The sequence below is a fragment of the Sorex araneus genome, chromosome 4, assembly GCF_027595985.1.
Source record: "Sorex araneus isolate mSorAra2 chromosome 4, mSorAra2.pri, whole genome shotgun sequence".
NCBI lineage: Eukaryota > Metazoa > Chordata > Mammalia > Eulipotyphla > Soricidae > Sorex > Sorex araneus.
Genome location: NC_073305.1, coordinates 134,687,965 through 134,708,113, shown reverse-complemented (window position 1 = coordinate 134,708,113; position 20,149 = coordinate 134,687,965). Strand labels below are relative to the sequence as shown.

Below are 20,149 nucleotides of genomic sequence, written 5' to 3'. Positions count from 1 at the left end.
TGCATTTGATTCTTGCAACAACCTTGTGAAGTAACAAGGACTATTATCCTCATTTTATAAAACTAGAAAATTGAGGCTTAGAGACAAAGAGACTAGACTTAGAGACTAAGTGACACACTCCTCAGAGCAGCCAGAGAGATGTAAACCTAAGCCCCTCAACTTGTGATCCCAATTACGATTTCTTCTCTGCAAACCTCGTCATGTTGCTTGACTTCTGGCTCCTAGGTATTAGAACAAGCCCGCTGTTTTAAAAATGTTTTCACCATTCATGGTCCATGCCGTGTTTCAAACCTGGTATCATTTATAAGGTAGAGAATAAGGAGCACTTAAGTGCCTTATGAATAAAAACTTCTGTCTTCTGCTAAATTCTTTTAGATACTTTGTTAAATAATGAAGATATTTAGTACTAAGGCAAAGAATGTAACTGATCCTGCATCTGGTGGAAATATTCCTGTGTGAAAGAGTCCAGAATATACATTCTACAGGAAAATTGAAAGTACCTGCAAATCTCTACTGAGAAAAGAGCTGGAGAAAACATGAAAAGATGGACAATGTGTTGGGTCTAAGAGTCTGAGAAAAATCTGTTGACTGGGGTCCTTAACCTCGATGTTTATGCTGCTTAAGTCCCTCACCCCCTGCTCTCTTCCTTCCCCTCTAATCCTCCTCAGCTATTAAGGAGGGGGATCTGTGTCATAGGTCAGGGTGGATAACCGGATACTAAGGAATAAAACCTCTGGATGAGGGTCAATGCGTTCTTTTTACTGGCAATGAAATTCCCAGGCTGTCAGCAAATTGCATGGAGGGACACCAGACACCCTTTTTGTTCTGCAGGTGAAAAAAACAGTTGGGATGAACTAGCTGGAAGCAATGGTTTCTCATGCACCCTGGCTCTGTGGTTCTTAATTTCCCAAAATAGCAAAGAGTTGGAAGGAAGTAGATGGCAGACACCCACCTCCTCACCCCCACCCAGTCACCCACATCATCTTAACTATTATGCCATAGCAATGGGCACTGACCTGCTTTGCCCACTTCCCCCTTTCCTCAGCGATCCTTCAGCCTGGTACCCAGCTCTGAGATGAGGCCTGCTTAGCACCAGAGAAGTTCCCCACGTTCAAACCAACAACGTTCTGTGTGGAGATGAGGGAATCAAAGTTAAAATCCAACCCATCGGCGTCCATGAGTTCGCTGCGGATAATGGACTCCATGTCACATTCCAAGCTGCCATTGAACATGTCCAGGTCCAAATCGCTGGGGAACCTCTCATGGCCCATCACGGGAAGGTTTGCACTAGTGGAGTACAAGGAAGAGCCTGAGAGAGAGTCCGAGAGGGTTTGCATAGACTGGCTGACAGGAGACTGCTGCTGGTGTTTGGCTGACCCGAGGCTGCTGGAGTCGCTCAAGCCCATGTTGCTGACAGAATTCGACAAGGCACGGCCTCCACCGAGTGCGCCCTGAGTCGGGTGCTGGTGGTGGAGCAAGTTCTGATTGACCAAACTCCCCTGGTTCGGCTGGGCAGCAAAGGACATCATGGGGTCACTGCGAAGCATCACATTGCGTCGGGAGTTCTGGGCGGACACGGCGGTGCTGGCCTGAGACATCAGGGGGTCCGACTGAGTCATCATGACATCGCTGTGGCTGAGGGAGTCCGACGTGAGCAGGTCCTGGAGTGTCTGGTTGCCATAATGTGACATGGAGGAAAAGGTCGCTGGCTTGTTCTCTTGGATGGTCTGCATGGGAGACTGGCGCAGGGAATTCAGAGCCGAGGGTCCGAACACGGTGCTGTTGAAGGAGCTGGTCGGGGAGCCCAGACCTGAGCCCTTGGCGGTGTAGGGAAAGCTGGAGCTCCGCTGCATGAGCCCTCCCGGGGGCGACGGCTGAGACGACGGGAGCGTGATGTTGTCCAGCAGGTCGTCCATGAGGTTGTCTGCCAGCCCGTCATTCAGATTCATGGTGCCCGCCATGTCGGTGAGCCGCGGCAGCTCCACGGTGCACGGTTTGCTCACTGAGGGCGAGAGGCTGGCCGAGTTGCTGTAGAGCATGGGGGAGAGCGGCGCGTCGTCGTCCTGGACGTCATCCAACTCTGTGCTCGCCAAGATGGGCGAAAGGCGGCCACTGACTGTGCTGGCGTTGGAGTTGGTACGAGAGCGGAAGTCGGTCCACGCATCCAGCTCATCGCTGCTGCGTGACGTGGGGCTGCCGGGCCACTTGGCGAGCTGAGAGGGACTGTCGTCGGCGGACTCAGGCGCTGTCTGCAAGGCCGCCTTCTTCTTAGCTGCACGGCCACGGCTCTTTGTGTACTTGTTGCTGTTGTCCATGGAGACGGCCCTCCGTCGGGGCGCCTTCCCGCTCTTCCCCCCGTCGGGGTTGATGATCCACCAGGAGCTCTTGCCGGTGCCCTCATTCTGCACGCGCATGAAGCGGCTGTGCAGAGACAGGTTGTGCCGAATGGAGTTCTGCAGAGAGAGAAGGGGAAATGCAAACATGAGCCACAGAGGTACAAATCCCAGCACCAACATGAACTAACCAGAAAGGACTTGTTTTCCTTTTTTTTTTTTTTTTTTTGCTTTTGGATCACGCCCAGTGATGTGTTATTCAGGGGTTACTCCTGGCTTATGCACTCAGGATTACTCCTGGCAGTGCTCGGGAGACTATATGGGATGCTGGGAATCGAAACCGGGTCAGCCGTGTGCGAAGCAAATGCTGTGCTATTGCTCCAGCCCCAGGACTTGTTTTCTTAAAGGTCAATTCCAAAGGCTTTATTAAAAAAAAAAAAAAATCAACAAACACATGGACCTCTAGACTAAGAATTAAACGAGAACATGTTAATAGTAGGTTCCACAGCCAGAAAGTGGGAGATGGTTTCACAGGCAAGAGGATGTGGGACTCTATAAGCTCACTGACAATTGTTTTCCCAAGCTCTTGGGTTTTGTTGTCCTTCCTGAGGTTCACAGTTATACTTACTATCGCACTGTTCTCTTCTTGCTCTTGGTGAAAGTCTTCTTGGTTCTCTTAAGGGTATGAAACCGCCCAAGACGTCACTTTCCTAGGGTTTCCGCCTCTGCTAGTATCAAGGCAGTGCCTACCTTTTCTTAATCATGCCCATGAACTTAAGACGGGTGTGGATTTTTACCTAACCTTTCCAGCATTCCACTCCCTCCTGCCTTAATTTCACACCTCTCTGGCAAGTATTAGGAAAACAGGAAAAGGACAGAACAGAATTTAGTAAGTTACTGTAAGTAGGCAGGACTCTCATTAAGAAGGTTGTAAATTTACACAGATACTCCTTTCTAATGCACAGTTACTCTGAGCATAGTAACCTCCAAAAAGTAGACTATGGAGAAACAGAAACTTGACCCCTGCAGCACTGACAAACATGAACTTATCCATATGATCAGAGCAGTATCAACAGGACTAAACCATGTTGACATGTTCCCTTAACATGACATGATGAAACGGCAGTTTTATCTGTCTTCCTTCCAAATCCTACCATCATGACAAAAACAACCCATAAATTCCTGGTTGGGAACAATTACAAAATTATTGTCCAGTGTTCCTCAAAAGTGTCTGTGAGGTGGGCTGGAGCGATAGTACAGCGGGTAGGGCGTTTGCTTTGCAAGCGGCCGACCCGGGTTCAAATCCCAGCTTCCCATATGGTCCCCTGAGCACCACCAGGAGTAATTCCTGAGCACAGAGCCAGAAGTAACCCCTGTGCATGGCCGGGTGTGACCTAAAAAGTAAAAAAAAAAAGTGTCTGTGAAGAGCCAATGGAAGCGTGATGAGTGGATGTGATAGGGTGTCCTGGGAAAAATGTTGGAACAGAAATGAACATTATATAAAAAAATAAATGTGAAAAAAGGATGGGTTTTAGTTAATGCAAATATGTATTGACATTGATTCATTACTTGAGACAAACATACCAAACAAATATATATAAAACATTAACAGGAGAGACGAAGTTAGGTGTATGAGAACTCTCTGTACTAGTTTTGCAAGTTTTATATAAATCTAAGACCATCCTACACTAAAATATGCGTTCAAGAAAAATAATAGGGTAAAAAAATCCCCCAAATCCTAATGATTGCACCCATTATATGTGAGAATCCTATGGACTTGGTAGGTAAGCCCGGTTGACAGGATAACCCAGTTCCAGTTTCACATCTCTGTCACGAACAAAGCTTGAGAAAATCTTTTAATGTGCCTGCAACAACTTCAACTCTCCATCTTCATTATGGTCATAATAGCATCCAAACCCTCCCTCCTTGACAGGGATGATGGAAGGATGATTTATGATGATATGCTTCAGGAGCCAGATCTGCTCCAGAGTCTGGGAGTTTGTATACAGAGCCCGGTGTCCTCGAGCAGAGAGCTGACCGCCCAGAGGGGGCGCGTTCTACTCTGTCGAATACCACAGGTGCAGTGGAAGAGGAGTGCTGCCTCCTTATCCATAACATCTGATCCACTGACCAAACGAAGTTGTTTAGCTTCTCTTTTTTTCCAAGTTAAAGACAAATATATGTAGCCTGATACTGTAATATGAAAAAAGAACAAGCCTGAAAGTTACCATAGCTTAAAACATATCGGGAATCACCAACTGTGTTTATGCAGAAGATATGATACACGTGCTCCAGAAAAACGAGTTTTAAACACATAAAGTCAGCAGGATTTTTGCCATAAGCAAATAACCAAAATACTCAACTGTTTCCTAGGTATGTTCTCACACAAGCAAGGCCCACAGCTTTGGCTGGGCAGTAAGCACTCAGAAATAGGTCACAGGCTGGCCACTTGGGGTTGCACAGATAGTAGTGGGGTTTAGGCTTTTACCTTGCATGTAGCAGGTGCCAGTTCAGCACAGCCAAGAGTGATCCCTGAGCACAGAGCAGGGAGTAATCCCTGAGCATCACTAAGGCCCCCAAACAAAACAACAGCAACAACAAAGAGCTGGTAGCTCTACAATAAAGATGCACATGAGAACGGAAAACAGGGAACACGCTGAGTATCTAATGAGAAAATGCTACTCAGAAATCTTGCTTCCCTTTCATTCTTACAAAAGAACAATGCTACTCTACCAGTGGTCCAGAAATTACACTTCTTTACAAAGTAAAATACTTTGTAAAGTATTGCTCTGCATGTGAGTGATCTCAATTTCATCCCTGGTACCATATAAATGGCCCTGGAGCATCACCAGGAATGATCCCAAAGCACTGCCAGGTCAGGCTCCCAAACCTCCGCTAGTAACACTCTTGTATAAAACAGCTACAACGTATGTTCTTAATACTCATACTGCAGGGTTCAGAAGGTGGTTCTACTGTACATCTTAGTATATGATAACTAGACATCATACAAAATAAAGACAAAATTAAAAATAATTTTAAATTTAAAAATATAAAAAAGATATAAAAAGTAAAAACAAATCAAGGTTCTTGGCTCAGAAAGAAAGGGGGGGGTCCTGAAGCAAAATGTCCTGGAGCAAAATGGACACTAGCCTAAGGACCGCTTTCATGGGCAGCTTCCTTTGCTCTAGATTTTGGAGAGTTTGCATAAGCATCCACAATTAACAACACTGCTCACAATTACCCTCTCCTTTACAAATCATTTAATAAATAATATCTTTTTAATGATTTGATAGTTTCACCAGTTCCAAACTGAGAAACATTTTAAAGACTTCCGAAATACCTCAGTTTTGTTTTCCAATAGTCAACTATAACTCTAAAGCCCAATGCATGTATATAATTTTATAAATTACAAGTTTCAGTGGTTAAAATTTGGAGACCGTATTTAAGCCTCTGTAAGGGTACATGGTAATGGAGCGGAAATACCCTCATTGAGGACCAGAGCCACGGGGAGCGGGCATAGGGCCACTTGCCAGGCAGAGGGGATAAAACCGACTGGAAGCAGTGCAGGTGGTTTCCAGGGCACAGGTGTTAGATTTTGCATCTCTAACCCTCAAGACTAACCTGTAAAGTGGTTATCAGTAGCCACATCATATTATCATATTCTGAAGGCACAAGCTGAGAATACTATTCAGAAATGATCATTTATCTATGGTGACAATATCTCTAAGAAACATTCGAGAACTAATACAAAAGCACAATCTCATACTAGACTTTTGTTCATGAAGTAGGGGTAATAATTTGAGTGAACTTTTCCTAAAGTTAAATCAAAGCAAAAACTTACAGAAAGCCTCCCTTTCAGAAGGGCAAAACTTATTCAAGGGAAGTGTGCGTTGTTCCCTGAGCAGGCTGGCTAACACTGCATCATTCTGAGAAAGGGCAGGTGGTATCACACCAATGCCAACTGCTCTCAGTTCCAAAACAAAACCCAAACAAACCACTTAGTGGAAGACTAGGACAAATTTTGGAGCTGGATCTTTATCAACAATCATTTTAGAGGTTACTTGCACTGAAATACATTCCTAAAGATGTATATCCTACTCTGTAGTTTAATACTTTCTCCAGTTCTATTATGAAGACAACCCAAGAACTTTTTTTTAATCCTCATAATTCCCAATTATCTCAACAAACTTCAATCCGTAAAGGTTAGCCTTCCATTTATAAAATCCATAATCTGAAGGTGGGGCATTAACAAAAATCAAGACCCAAGGCCCCTCTGTCCATATCCAGCTCAAATGCCTTCCCTCTTACGGGCCAATGTCAGAAGCCAATAATATAGTCTGCTGTTTTCTTCACAAGTCCTGATTCTAATTACTAGTTTCTCTATCCAGCTGTTGGCAGAGTGTGTGTGTGTGTGTATTTGTTTGTGTGTGTATGTGTGTGTGTGTGTGTGTGTGTGTGTGTGTGTGTGTGTAAAATGCCAGATAAAATATCAGAACAGCAATGTTTCCTCATACCTTTACAGATAACAGATGCTGACGGTGGTGAGATTTCTCTAAGATTTCAGCACACTGCATCTCCCTCACACCTCAATCCCAAGAATGAAGAAAGGTGGTTTATAGCAACAGATAAGACAATTGCAAGATACACTTCCTGTTTTAGTTTAAGCTTGTTATCGAAAGACAACATTAGGCTCTGTAAATTCATTCTCGATGTACTCTATTTTAAAGTATAAAACTACTATTAAAAATAGTCTGGTTTTCCTTTGGCCTGTGCACAGACTTGGGGGCAAGGCAAATCATATACTGTCTTATTAGTCTAACTTTCTAGTTTCACATTACTTTGGACATTGGAAACTGAGGGTAGAGCAGGAATAGTCTGCTAGAACTACAGTGACTTTTCTATACAACTAAATATACTTTTGGCAATACCTTTTGAGATAGGCCAGTCCTAACTGGCAGAAGAACTGGGGATGTTCTTTCCTTCGGGCTATGGTGATAAGGTAAATATTACCCTCCAGGCCTGCCACTGTTAGAGCTCAGGCCAGTATGCTATCTACTGGCTAAAAAGCCAAGAAGCTCTGACCATGCCAACCCTAAACCACGTGAGTCATTCTGGTTAAATTCATTACAAAGAAATCAAGCGGCTGACGAATTACAGGAAAGCAAATATCTTAAGGAAGAAATTTTAAAAGCTTATTGTTGGGGGCACTGTCACTTCCCCGGCGCCCCACACTGGGCAGAGCCTTTAGAGCAACTTGATCACAATGTGCCTGCAGAGAGATCAGAGATAAGAATATTCTTTTGCTGATTTTTATATCAATCATCTCTTTTCCATAAAGGAGCAAGCCCTGCACTCAGAGAAAAACCCTTTAGATGGAACAGCTGGAACTGGCCATCCATGTTGTGCTGTTGCAGTTAGTGGCCTGATCCTTCAAGGAGGCAAAGCAGTGGGGCTGCAAAGACACGAGAACAATGACAACTATACTGATTAGACTCTGGTCATTATTCTCGCTATACTGAAGACAGTTTTTTGTGCCAGCTACATTTGTTGCTAATGCGATCCTGTCCACAATCCACTAAGTACACATACACCAATAAATAGGTACAGATAGACTCCAAACAGATGGAGTGTTGGGAAGAAGCTGCCGGAACATGCTGCCAAAGGATCCCTGTAATTTTCTACGAAGCAGATAACACACACGTGCGACGGAAGGTGTCAATGGAGGGAAAGCAGCACGGTCCTGAAGGAAGCTCGAATGCTTTGATGCTGACCAGGTTCCAGTCAGAATTTCGGGCCTGGCCTTTGGCCTGTGCACAGACTTGGGGGCAAGGGAATGAAAAGTGCCCTCTCTGCCTGACCCTCGATGGTGGGGAAGAGGAAATGGAGTATTTGCGCACGCAAAATATACATCGGCTGCCAGGCACAAAGAGTGTCTCAACTGTCAGATCTCACACACGAAAGCAGTGACTGCACAAACGTTCACTTACTGTTTCTGAGCATCATACGTCAAGCCAGAAGGTGAGAGGGCGGGTCCTTCCAGGAAAAGATTTCACTCTTAAAAGCATTTCAAAGGTGCTGTGCCAATCAGAAGTAACTGATCACTTCTTTGAACGGCTGCTACCCAGTGTCCACTTCAGTCCCTCCCAAACCATGTTTACCTTGTGGAGACTGTCCACTAACCCAGACACCAGCTGCATGTGCTTCCCCTGGAACACAGAGAGGGTTTTGTCTGGAAGCAACATGTGGTATCAATTTATCTTTCTTAGCAACAGCAACAAGGAATCCACTGACTTTAAAAATAAAAAGGGAGTTGTGTAATTTAACTCTTAAAGGCCTCTGTCTTTTAAAAATAGAGGGATTCTCCTTAAAAAACAAACAAACAAACAAACAAACAAACAAAAAAACCTCCCTTGTCTGAAAAGCAAACAGAATGAGTTATGGTTTGTCAACTCCCAAGCCTAGACCTTCTGCTTTGTACCAGGCAGATTTCAGCTAGCTTTCCTGGTCCTTATGAAGGAGCTGCTGGGATAACTCTGTCCCAGCTGCATCATTCCTAGGGGGTCATCAACCACAGACACAGGACCAGTATTTCCATAAGGTCTCAAGACCCAGGCTGGTGGGCACTGACAATTCAGAATAAAACTGTCAGTTGCCTGGATTCTAACATAATGCCTCTGCTCCAGCTTAAAAAAAAAAAAAAAAGGTTATGCCATTGTCCTAGAGTGAACCAAGGGACTGTACAGAACAGCAAAGAGGCATAACGATACAGGTCTGGGAAGCTTTTATTCAAACAAGAACCTAACTTTTCTCTTTTTTTTCCTTCAAGGTAGGACCATCTGCATTGCTGAGGGGCTCTATAATGCTGGGGGACTGAACTGAGGTCAGCCACATGCAAGTCATGTGCTCTAACCCCTATGCTTTCTCTACGACCTTAGCATTTGCTGTTTCTTGAGTTCTTCACCCCTGGGGAGATGTGAGCCCCTCACACTCTTCTCATGAAGATTATTATTTGAATGGCACGGGGAAGGGCTCACAGAGGCTCAGTCCTGAAGCCCCACAGAGTACTCTAATGTGTGATTAATAATGAGACCCTCTGCACTATTCCCCCACCCAAGTGGATCCCAGGCTGGTGGCATCCCTGTCTTCCCAGGCTGGGTAGCACAGCCCAGTGAACAGTCTTGAGGTCTAAATTTCCACTATAAGTAAACCACATTGGGGTCAGAGGTTAAAGCTATGATTGAAAGCAAAGAGTAAATGAAGAACACAACATATATCTCATCACTGTAGCTCATTTTTCTTAGGGGTTGGAGTTGTGGGGGAGGAGGGGAGATGAAAGTCCTTAACCTTGAACAGCTCATGGAAAGTCTTTAACACTCTCGCCACAAGAAAAACTAGTTACTGGGGCCAGAGTGATAGTACAGTGGGTAGGGCGTTTGCCTTGCGCGCCGCTAACCCAGGTTCAATTCCCAGCATCCCATATGGTCCCCTGAGCACCACCAGGAGTAATTCCTGAGTGCAAAAGCCAGGAGTAACCCCTGTGCATTGCTGGGTGTGACTCAAAAAGCAATAAATAAATAAATAAATAAATAAATAAATAAATAAATAAATAAATAAATAAATATAAAAACTAGTTACTGACTTCAGCTGGAGAAGTTACGTATGGGCTTGGCAACCCTTGTCAGCTGCAGAAGTCTCCCTGAGCTAGCATGTGCTCTCATACAATCCCTCTTTCGAGAGTGCTATCCTTGAAACCAAAGACCAAAAAAAGACAGATGGGGTAAAAATAACCACAGAAAAAGCCATACCCCAACCCAGAGGTACTTATTAGCTTTCCACTGTTAAGAATACAGCAAAGTATTACTTAAGGAACTTCCCTGATCTCCAAAGTACAGATTCAGATAGCCTCAAGAATGCTAATAACAATCACAAGCTGTTTCTTATCTCTTGACCCTGCAAAACACACATCATTATCCTCAGTGGGAAGATCCCTGGCTGGACCTGCCCGAGGCCAACCAGTGCCATCACCGCAGGGGGCGCCAGCAGGCTGCCGTCTCCTCTCAGACACTGCCAGAATCGAGGCTTTGCCTACCTTCTCCCACTTGATTTGATCTGCTTTGGGACTAAGGTGTCATTCAAAAGCAAGTACAGGAAGTATGATAGCATAAAATAGCCCTGAAAGCAGAACCATTTATTTCTGACTACAGGGAACACCAACTGTAATAGCCAAACAAGCCTTTTCAGACCCGAGAAGGAAACTTCAATAACCGCTCACAGAGAGGATTGCGCAAGCCACCGTGATGAACAAGATAAGTTCCAGGCTTGTCCCACTTTTTTTTACCCCTGTCTGAAGCACTGAAAGTTTAAACTATTATGGGACTTATTTTTAAAAGACAGTGTTCTAAAATAAATATTTTTGGGAACTTGGCTGATGGATTAAATTTCCAGCCAGAAACTAGATTTCCCGTTCTATGTGCTGACAATCCTCTACCCACAGAGATGTCCTTTGAAAAAACAAATTTTTGTTTTAAGGGTTCACCAGCTTTATTAAGAGGGACAACACAACGAATAAGAAAAAGAAGAAGAATCTGGTGGCCACCTTAATCAACCCATTTCCTATCCAAGCAAAACGAGACGTACAAGGTTTCCTTAAGAAATGAAAGGTAGACAGCTTGTGCTGCCCAGAATTGAAAAAGAAATCCTAAACTAAAGTGCTCTTACAGCACAACAAAAAGAGCCCACTCCTCTATTACAGTTATGTTGGGCTCTCTACTGTGTTTATTTTCCTATTAATTTATTATTATTTTTTTTTCCACTTAGTCTTCTTTTCAAGTTCTTCCTTCCACAGCTGTTTCTGCTCTTGGAGGGCAAGAGGGAACATTCCATTCCCCACAGCCAAACCTGCACTTCCGGCACACAGAGAACCCTGGCGGCCTTGCAGCTCTGCCCACACCCACTGCCTGCAGCACCCCGCCCTGCCCCCCACACCCCCTGCCTTCCTCCCCCCAGACTGAGGAAGCAGCAGCAAAGGGCACGCAGCAGTCCCAGAGTCTTGAGAATGTCAATCCCAGAAGCAGGCAAAAGCTGCAGCATCTGGCTTCGGGCTCACTCTCCAAACTGCTTCCCTGCAGTGACCGAATCTGCTGGCTCCATCCACCCCAGACCACAGAAAACTTGTATTCCCTTGGAAGATCATGCACAGTCTAAAGAAATGAATGCACAAGGGGTTAAGAGCCTCCAAAATGAGAGGATTCTTGAAACTGACTCTGCATAGCAGAACAAAGACAACTGATTAGTTTTATTACCATAATTTTCACTAGATTAAAAAAAAATTGCACGTTTTTCCAGTTTGCAGCTCGGTGTAGGAGGTAATGAATAGAATAAAGGGGCATTCGAGGGGGCTGGAGAGAATAGTACAGTGGGCAAGGCACTTGCTATGCATGTGACTAACCTAGGTTTGATCTCCAGCACGACATATGGCACCCTGAGCCCACCAGGAGTTATCCCTGAGCATCCCCAGGTGTGACACAAAATCCACACACACACACACACACAAATCAAAAACTAGAAGAGGGCATGAAAAATATAAGGTTAGAGTTCAGAAATACATCAGAAAATCAGAATACTTTCATGTGGTTAGATAAGTGATGAGGGCAGAAGTTCAGTACAAGGTTAAGTCAGGGCTGAAAGGGCTGGAGGACCGGTCTTTGCTCACAGAAGACACAGAGAACCTAAGGCACAGCACACACCTGAATCCAATCAGCTTGGCAGCAGCAGCTAAGCTGGATGCCATACCACCAGGAATAAGAGCACTAGTCCCAGGATCTGAGTGAGCATCCCAATCAAAGAAAGGAGTATGGGAAGTGCAAAGAGTATTCCCTGCCCCCCCTTCCCTTCTGTCATCCACCCATTACTTTGGTTTGCCTATTCAAGAAACAGAAGTCTGTCTCGAAAACATATTGTCTTAGTTAGCATTTAGCATGGGCATGGTATCTAGAAGGTGCTCCAAAAATATTGCTTTAATCAGTGATAGCAAAAAAGGGGGTAGCAACCACAGAACAAATACAGAAATGTACTTTAAAATGAAATCGTTATAAAATCATCAATAGTACTTCAATTGATGGGGGGGAGGGGACGGGACCTACCCCACGCCAGTGCAATAGCCACTGCTCACCAGAGAAGCTGGATACAAGCATCTATTATAACACATGAAACATTCAATACTGCTTTAAAGTTGATAAATCTCACCCTTGGGTATATCAACTTCAATGACTCAACCCAATTCCCAAAAATAAGATGATAGAGTAAATACACGGAGGCTTGAGATGCTCTACAATAAGGGATAGTAAGGACACAATGACCATTAGTTTGCTACTTGGTGAAACACTGAGCTGGAGAACTGACCAAGCGTCCATCCAGGGTGAGGGGACTGATTCCATAGTTGTCTTGGGAGGCCAGAGGTCCCTGCTACATAGAAATGCAGCTGGTCTGAGGCCTTCAGAGGCACATTCAAAACGACAGATGACACACCTTATTCAAGGACCCTACCAAGCAAGCAAGCATGGTTAAGGTAACAGGTGATTCTTCAAACAGAGGTCAGCTTCACCAGCAATCCTATGGAATGTAACACATGTGTTGTCTGACAGCTAATGCTCTGTGCTTGACAAATCTAATCTCATTTCTTTCCACAACACGCCTGGTGGAAGGAAAACTAAAGTGCTAAAAAAGTTAAATAACTTGTCTGGTAGGTGATGGTGCTAGAAAGCAAGCCTAAGGCTAACAAAAACAGGTGGGAAGGGGAGGAGAAAAAAAAAAAGAAAAAAGAAGAAAACAAAACAAATCATAAAGCTCTCAACTTCACAATGTGATTCTCTCTTAGGTCACCAGAGCACCATTAACTGGTGACCAACAAAAATAAAGCTTCAAAGATATGGAAACCTGAGTCAAACCTCAGTTTCTGCACATGGTCTGGGGTCATAAAAAAGAGAGGAGAGGGAGAAAAAGAACCAGTTACGAAGTAAACCTTGTTAGAACTTGATCATTTTTACAAATGACAGACACACACCAAAGGGACTCCAACATCTGGCCTGCCCTTAAACTGCGATCTCTACTTTTAGAAACCCACCTAGCCGACCAGCAGTTAAGTGCCCAGGTCTTCCTGGATGGCCCAGCTGGTGGCCTCTGTGCTTGTGGAGCATCAGCCCAACTGAGTCAAACTAACAATACCCGCCGTCCCAGACAGGCTCAAGCAGGCCCTCCAACGCTGGCACCAAACTAAGGGTCCCCAAGCCAGAGGCATCAGGCAAATGTCTGCTCTGACCCGGACCTTGCTATTACAGAGGTTTAATTTGAAACATGGACTCAGCTCTATACTATTTAAAACACGTAATTAGTTTACTATTGAGCCAGAAAAAAAAATTAGCTTGCTTTAAAACTATGTGAATTTAAAAAATATGATGCTTTTTTGCCTGCCAACTGACAACATGACCGAGATGCTTCTGTTTAACCTCAATCAAAAACTCTGGAAGGAGGCAGCTCTCAGGCTGCAGATGTGCGCTATTTTATTATTTGTCTTTTGGCATCCAAACCTGCAGAAACAGAAATCACTGACAATGCAAGCAAATTAAAGGGATGTATGTGGAGGTGCTGAGTGGGTGAGTTAAACAGCTTGAGAGTTTGACATCTGAAATCCAGGAAAACTGCTTTTCTGTTCTGAGTTTACAATCCCTGCCTTCACATGAAATTCCCTGGCTGTAGCATCACATATACAAACATCGACTGCTTCCAGTTCTTTTCAGATGTTAGGGCTCAGCAAAACTGCTCTTTTTTGTCTTGTTATTTCAAGAGCAACGGAGTTCTTTTCGGTAATTCTGAAATATATGCCAACGTGTGGGCACAGTCACACAGCTATGCACGGGCCCACACCCTGGGGAGACTGGCAGGGGTGGAGGCAAATTTTTCAGCTAGGAAAGGAAAAAGTTGGGGCCGGTATTTACAAAACAGACAAGCATACAAGCACTGGGAAGCAGGCTATCTGCCAAGTGTCAGTGCTAATTATTCTAACAGTCACCAAAAATCAAGGTGCTATGAGAGAAAGCAGCAGAGAAAATAAGTTGGATGTTATGCAATGCGACCTTACAGAATATCTCGTTAGCCACTGCCATGAAACCACCACTGGATGCTTTCTTTGTGGAAAGAGAGTCCATCCGACAATTCAGCACAGTGACTGGCACGCAGGCCGCACTTCCTCTTCCACAAACCAGTAAAAGTCAGCTAATAAAGGAGTGATTCCAAAGGGCTGCTTCTCTCTCCTCACATGCCTAGGCAGCATTTTCCTGCACTGGTTTTGCAAGATTTCTTCTTCCTTAAAACCACAGGATGCAAAAGTGGTCAGCGACCAATCTAATGAAACTGTTAAATGCTGAGTGAATCGGCCATTTATTTCAGGATTCTCTTGGGTGTCAAGCACACGTGTGAGCCCCAGGCAGCTCAACAGTCTACAGAAAATGATCAGAGAAGGAAAGGAGAATTTTCACCAACTAAACCTGAAGCGATTCAGATACCAGTGCATTTTCATGGGAAAGTGGGGATGTTCCCACATGGAAATATCAGCACCACGCCTCAGTCTATGATGAATGAAGTTGGCTCAAGGGGTCTGGGATAAATTAGTGTTTCTTAAGGCTGTGAAAGGATAGTACAATTTTAGTATAAATATGTACCAGACTCTAATCTACCTCATGTGCACTGCTAGGCAGCACTTGGAAATAAAAACACCACTAGGAAGCACCTGTCATCCCAAAGCAGAAGCAAGTCCTTGTCAGTCACATAAACTTGAAGAGTTCATCAGTACGGAAGAGAGGTTAAGCGCTCACTCCTTAACCAGGTGTCAGAGTACAGAGGCTCACTGGTCCCCGCACCTGAGCTCCTAGTGGCCCAAGGATCCCAGGTGGCCTTACAGCTGCCTCTTTGATAGAGTCTGACTCAGTAGGTCAGCCTTTCAATGCTCTCCCCTAATTCCCTGGAGCCCATCATCCGGGCCTCCTGAGACTGTCAACAGCCCTTTCTTTGCCCTTAGATCATCCAAGTGTTAAGAGCACTGTGGTGAGTGCATCACAGAGTAATGGCTTTCTCTCTCTCAAACTTACCAAGCATTAAGGACAGCTGAGATTAATCCCTTGCCATTAAGACAAGTGCAGAAAAACACCTCCCGTCAAGGCACCTTCGTATGTATGAAATCATTAGAAGGTAGCTTCCAATTCTTAAGTATCACACAAACAGTATTACCTGGTACTAGCTGTTTCTCCAGACACAAGTTCATTGGATCCTATCTAACAGCTATGAACTCAGCGGCCTTTCCAAGCAAAGACAACTGAGGCCTGATGCTGATTTGTGGACAGAAATGAAGTCACACAAGCTTCCTAGATGGTTAACTCTACAGGTTGGAAGACAATTCCCCACGGGTGTCTATTGTTTGTGCACGTTCTGCAAGAGAAACACTGACAGCCTTTGGTCCTGGTCTCAAGGATGCAATCACTGCACTGAGGATGGCCTTGGAACGACAAGTCCTCAAGAGCAGTGGGCAAGCATGCTTTCTGCCAAACGGGTCTCTGAACCCAACAGGTTCAGGGTTCTTCTGGTAACAGTACTCTCTCCATGCCCAGGAACCAGGAACCAGGCTCCCATCTGGTGCACAGAGACAGGGAGAGCCTGCTGCACAATGCACGCACTTGAGGCATTCCTCCTCTGCCTCTGGCTCTAGAGTCTGGTGACCCGTCGGGTTCAATCTCACATGGCTGCAGTTCCTGCCAGGCCCCTGCTGTAGATTTTGAATAGCCAACATTTCCTGGACTGCGAAAGATGAAACCAGGCATTTAGTTGCCCTTGTGCCAACTTTTTTCTCTCTTCTTCCCCACAAATGGGATGGAGTACAAAGTAATGGGATGGTGTGAAAAAGGGAAATATACAAGGGAGGTGTGCGGTTTCTCTCTCCCTCTTCCCTCTTCCCTCTCCCTCACCCTCTCCTCTCCCCTTCGCTCCCCTCCCTCCCCTCCCCTCCTCTCTCTGCCCCCCCACCCCTCCAGCAACTGGAATGTTCTGCTGAAGAGCCCATAGGCCCTTAAGAAAACAGACCACCCCCAGAAGGGAGGAGTGGGAGAAAGCAACCCTCCCTGTCACTGCAGGGCTCCCTTGCCCTCAGACACTGTCCTCTGCAGCTGTTGCTCAATGCCGTGGTTTGCTAGTTTAAAGCAGAGCTGAGTTAGCTGCAGTTCACCTGAGTTTCTGCTTGTCTTCCTCTTCCCAGATGCAAGAGTCCAACTCTCCCCCATCTCTCTAACCACTGGCCACCCCCCTCCACTTCCCATCCTATAACAAGCAGAGCTCCCTTGATGATGGCTGAGTTTCTGCAGGACCCATTGCTCCGTTAGGGCACTCTGGTGCTGTTCTCAGAGGGAAAAACGTCTCGTGAATTTGCCCATGTTGTCGGTGGGCTACCCAAACTTCACCCCCATGGAAATATTTTTTCATCCTTCTCTGGCTGCAAGAGCAGCCCCTGAAGTGTCATTTCTGCAGAAACTCAGAATTCCCCCTCCTTACTCGGTAGCTCTCCCACAAACATTTTCTTCGTTCCTCTAATGGTACTTAGCAGTTTTAGACCTGCAAATGGGAAGACAGAATACACAGCTCCTGTAAACCAGGAGCAAACATGCACATGCACATTTACATGCTCTCCCCAAGTTTCCAGAAGAAGAGGGTCAATTTTCTAGGTTATTAAATATGAACCAGGAGCCTCTACTATAAAAACAGAAAAACCTTACAAGATTTCAAGCTCCATAGTCTCTAATTTAAACCAGACATGTCTGGTACATAGGAAATTAGTTATTTTCTTTTCCCTCTCTTTTCCCTGTGGATAATGTACCACTTCTATTGGCAATGGGAAATGAAGTAGGTTCACATGCACTGACACGTCCCATGTCCCTGGAATAGTACTGGACCACTGCCACATGGTCAAATAAAGCACTCTTTGAGAAATAATTATCAATTATAGAGAGCTATAAAATGGGCCAGCAGGCCTAATCGACTCAAACTGTGTGGTATTTTGGCCACCAAACATAGCAAGCTTTCTTTGGTTATTCTTTATGTCAATCAGAAAATTACATTAATTTGCTGTGATGGTATTTGTGGACATCCAGAATTAAACCAGAATCAATGCACTCCACTTGGGTAGCAAATGCCTGTACAGGGACCAGATACTAACACCATACAGCTGCCACGGCCCACACTGGGTGGCTAGGGCTGAATGAAAAATGATCTATTAAGCAGTAACTTGCAAGTTATCAATTCTTAGTGCTTTCCATTTAGAGCAGCTGCCAAAAGAATCTGGCTAACACTGTCATTTAAAAACACCAGTTTGAACTATAGTGAGTTGTTCTTACTAGAGAATATTTACTTGGTTTAAGTCTAAAGAGATCTAAAAATAGAAAAAAATTAAGTTTTAAATTAAGTTACCACTTGAACATTTGGTCTGCTTTTAGACCACACCCAGAGGCACTTGGAGCTCACTCCTGGTGGTGTTCAGGGGATCAAGCAGTGCCCGGATCTAGCACGGGCCTCCCCCATGCAATATATGTGCCCCGGCCAGTGAGCAATCTCTCCAGCTCTCCCTCATGTGTTCGTTTTATAAAAGTCCTATAGCTTTTCTGTATTTCCTAGCATCTTTCTTTATCTGTTTATGTGGCACTATGCTTAGTACTGGTTATTAAGACATTTTCAGGGTGTGATGCGGTATACAAAAGCCCAGAGAAGGGGCCGGAGCGATAGCACAGCGGGTAGGGCGTTTGCCTTGCACGCGGCCGACCCGGGTTCGATCCCCGGCATCCCATATGGTCCCCCCAGCACTGCCAGGAGTAATTCCTGAGTGCAAAGCCAGGAGTAGCCCCTAAGCATCACTGGGTGTGACCCAAAAAGCAAAAAAAAAAAAAAAAAAAAAAAAAAAAAGCCCAGAGAAGTCATCTGGGACCATCTCAAGGGCTACTGGGAAGAGTTAAAAAGCCAAAGAAAAAATAATCACATCTTTCATTTTCTATAGTGATCCATGAAAATTTCACTAATATTTTCCTGAGGGAAAAAATGGATTTCCCCTTTCTTTTCTACCGTGTAGTAGACCATGCTAAACAACGTTAATTGAATCTGCAATAAAATCCAGTACTAAGCAAGTGCACACTCTTTTTCCCCAGGTTCTCCTTTGCCATGGTCAGCACTAAAATCACAGTAAACACACAGTAAATAGTTATATTTAAACATACAGTCTGTCTTAAAACTTCAGAAAACTTAGAATTTAGAATATTTCAAAATATGGATATTATTCACTTTATTCATAATCCCCGGCACAGCATATGGTCCCCTGAGTCCTGCTAGGAGTGACCACAGTGCAGAGTTAGGAGTAAGCTCTGAGCACAGTCAGATATGGCCCGTGTACAGACACACAGACACAAACACATACACTGACACACACACTTATTTCATACTTTAAATGGGCTACTTAATTGAAATACGAGAGAACTTTTTCTCTTATTGATACTGGGAGGGGAAGCTGGGTACGCGGTAGTAGTGGTAATCGGCTCTGAGCCTGTGGAACTCAGAGGACCATACGTGGTGCCAGGAATTGAACCAGAGTGCAAGCACCTTACCTTGGACTATCTCTTAGCCACTAGAATATTTTGTTTTCTTGTTTCTTGCTGCTTTTGGGGTGGAGAGGAGGAATGGAGGGTGTGTGTGTGTGTGTGTGTGTGTGTGTGTGTGTGTGTGTGTGTGTGGAGGGGGGGGAGTCATACCTGGTTATGCTCAGGAGGCATTCCTGGCTCTGTGCTCAGGGATCACTCCTGGCAGTGATCACTTGAGGAACTGTATCTTGTATGTGTTTTGGGGACTGAGCCAGGATTGGCCACGTGCAAGGCAAACTTAACCTCTGGATCATTACTCCAGCTTGAGAGTTTTGTTTTAAATTAAGAATCAGGTTAATTTTTGTTAATTGTGGAAATATAAATACTTGGATTAATTGCTTGAAGCTATCAGTTGATTTTTAGCTAGGTATATTAATGTCCAGAAGAGATTAAATTCCCAAGCCTCCCTTGGAGGTACAAAGGGCTGCCACATGGCAGAAGGGTAGCCAATGACACAGAGAGAGGAGGAAATGAAGAGTGGAAAAGTGAATGGGAACTCTGGAAACAGAAAGGTTATTACTGGTGGCATTGGTGACAGAAGTGTTATCACAATTATCAGGGGCAGAAGCCAGGGAAGATGCTAGCAAGGGATAATTAATCAGTTAAAAAAAAAAGCTCTCCTTCCTTGAGCACATACTATAGTCAAAGCATGCTTGAGCAATGAAGGCACTATTACCGCTCTGTGGAGCCTTCACAACAAATCTAAAGGTTGAAGAAACCTGCCTAAGCCCACGCACGAGCTGAGGATCTAGGGCCCCAACAACACAGAGAGAAAGGCCTCTGGGAGAGGGGAAATGAGATGCAGGGTGTGTGCACAGGGCCTGGCACCAGCCTGGACCTTGAGCCTCACACAAAGGCTACGTCCCCACGAGAGAACATGAGATGGGCAGCCTTCATTAGGCCACAGAGACACGGCACAGATCAGCCCTTCCAGTTCAGTGTACACAGAGTCTGAAAAGGTCAAGCTGGCCCTGGAGAAAAAGACTTTCTACGGGCTGGTCCCCTCTCTTCTCTCTCCTCTCTCCGGCTCTGCCCTCCCCCGTTCCCTCCTCTCTTCTCTTTGCCCCCCACCCCCACCCCGGGCAAACACTGCTGACT

The 20,149-nt window shown here is 45.0% G+C and overlaps 1 protein-coding gene across 4 annotated transcripts in view; it reads right to left on the bottom strand.

Moving 5' to 3' along the window:
• Positions 1-20,149, bottom strand: part of FOXO3 (forkhead box O3) — a 114,786-nt gene that overhangs the window by 15,011 nt on the left and 79,626 nt on the right. For all 4 annotated transcript variants that reach the window (XM_055134327.1, XM_055134326.1, XM_055134328.1 and 1 more), the window contains exon 3: positions 1,017-2,453. In XM_055134327.1, coding sequence (XP_054990302.1) covers positions 1,053-2,453 — 1,401 coding nt within the window. In that variant the 3' untranslated portion in view covers positions 1,017-1,052. The remainder of the gene's footprint in view (positions 1-1,016; positions 2,454-20,149) is intronic.